Source organism: Charadrius vociferus, unplaced genomic scaffold (assembly GCF_000708025.1).
Source record: "Charadrius vociferus isolate BGI_N301 unplaced genomic scaffold, ASM70802v2 scaffold933, whole genome shotgun sequence".
Classification (NCBI taxonomy): Eukaryota; Metazoa; Chordata; class Aves; order Charadriiformes; family Charadriidae; genus Charadrius; species Charadrius vociferus.
The window spans coordinates 288,521-289,663 of record NW_009647586.1 but is presented as its reverse complement, the minus strand read 5'-3'; the positions used below and the strand labels follow the sequence as shown (position 1 = coordinate 289,663).

Genomic DNA, 1,143 nt, shown 5'->3' with positions numbered 1-1,143 from the left:
TGGAGATGGCACCGCAGCTGGGTACCCCCCCGTGCTCCCCTCCATCCCGCCCGCCAGCGGTGGTGGTGGTGGAGAAGGACTTCCAGTTCATCCTCTGCGAGCGTTGCCGGCAGGAATCGCCCAACCTCAAGCTCCTCACCTGCCTCCACACCTTGTGCCTCAATTGCTTGAGCGAGAACAAGCCCATCGGGCAGTGCCCCGTGTGCCGGACAGCCATGCCGCAGGCCAGCGGCATCCCCGACATGGACAACCTGCTCTTCACCAACCTGCAGGCCAGGCTCAGCGTCTACAAGAAGATCAGCAACAGCGGTGGCCCGAGCTGCAGCCGGTGCCAGGGCGAAACGGCGGCAGTGTGGTGCTCCGAGTGCGAGGACTTCCTCTGCACCAAGTGCTTCGAGGACCACCAGTGGTTCTTCAAGAAGCGGAACCACGAGGCCAAGAGGGTGGAGGAGCTTCGTGCCGAGTCGGCCCATCAGTTCCTGGAAGACACTAAAAAGTCCTGCAACCTCTTTTGCTCCAGTCCTGGTCACGCTGACCAGGGTCACATCTCCAGGTGAGAGCGGTGCCTTGTCCCCGGGTCCCATCCTGCACCAAAGGCTTTGGGGCTGCTCTTCCAGGACCGGCTGAGATTTCCTCACCTGCCTTTGGTGAGACCAGGGTGTGATATGGGGCTGGCAGGTCCCCAGGAGGAGGGAGGGGAACAAAGGTGGGTTGAAAACCCCGCTTCACGCCCCAATCTGCAACCGGTGCTGTGAGGTAAAGCCCTTTCCTGCCCCGTGCCTCAGTTTCCCCTCTCATTAAAATCTGGAAAGATGTGGGAAATCACACCCAGCGCAGTGGAAACGCTTTTCTCCCCCCTCTCCTGCCCCGTTCACCTACGGCTTTTGAAGGATGCTCCCCTTTTCCTTCCAGCATCTACTGCACCAAGTGCAAGAAGGCGCTGTGCTGCTCGTGCGCGCTGCTGGACAGCCAGCACGCCCCGTTCTGCGACATCCGCAGCGAGACGCGGCGCAGGCAGGAGGAGCTGGGCACCATCAGCCGGCGGCTGAAGGAGAAGCGAAGCCTCTTCGAGGCCACCTACGCGGCGCTGCAGGATGAGGCCGCCCGGCTGGAGCGGGCGCAGCGGGAGATGCGGGAGCTGAT

The 1,143-nt window shown here is 62.4% G+C and overlaps 1 protein-coding gene across 1 annotated transcript in view; it reads left to right on the top strand.

Annotated features, from left to right (window-relative positions):
* Window positions 1-5: 5 nt before the first annotated feature.
* Window positions 6-1,143, top strand: part of PML (promyelocytic leukemia) — a 5,906-nt gene continuing 4,768 nt past the window's right edge. The window contains exons 1-2 of the mRNA XM_009880975.1: window positions 6-553; window positions 913-1,137. Coding sequence (XP_009879277.1) covers window positions 6-553; window positions 913-1,137 — 773 coding nt within the window. The remainder of the gene's footprint in view (window positions 554-912; window positions 1,138-1,143) is intronic.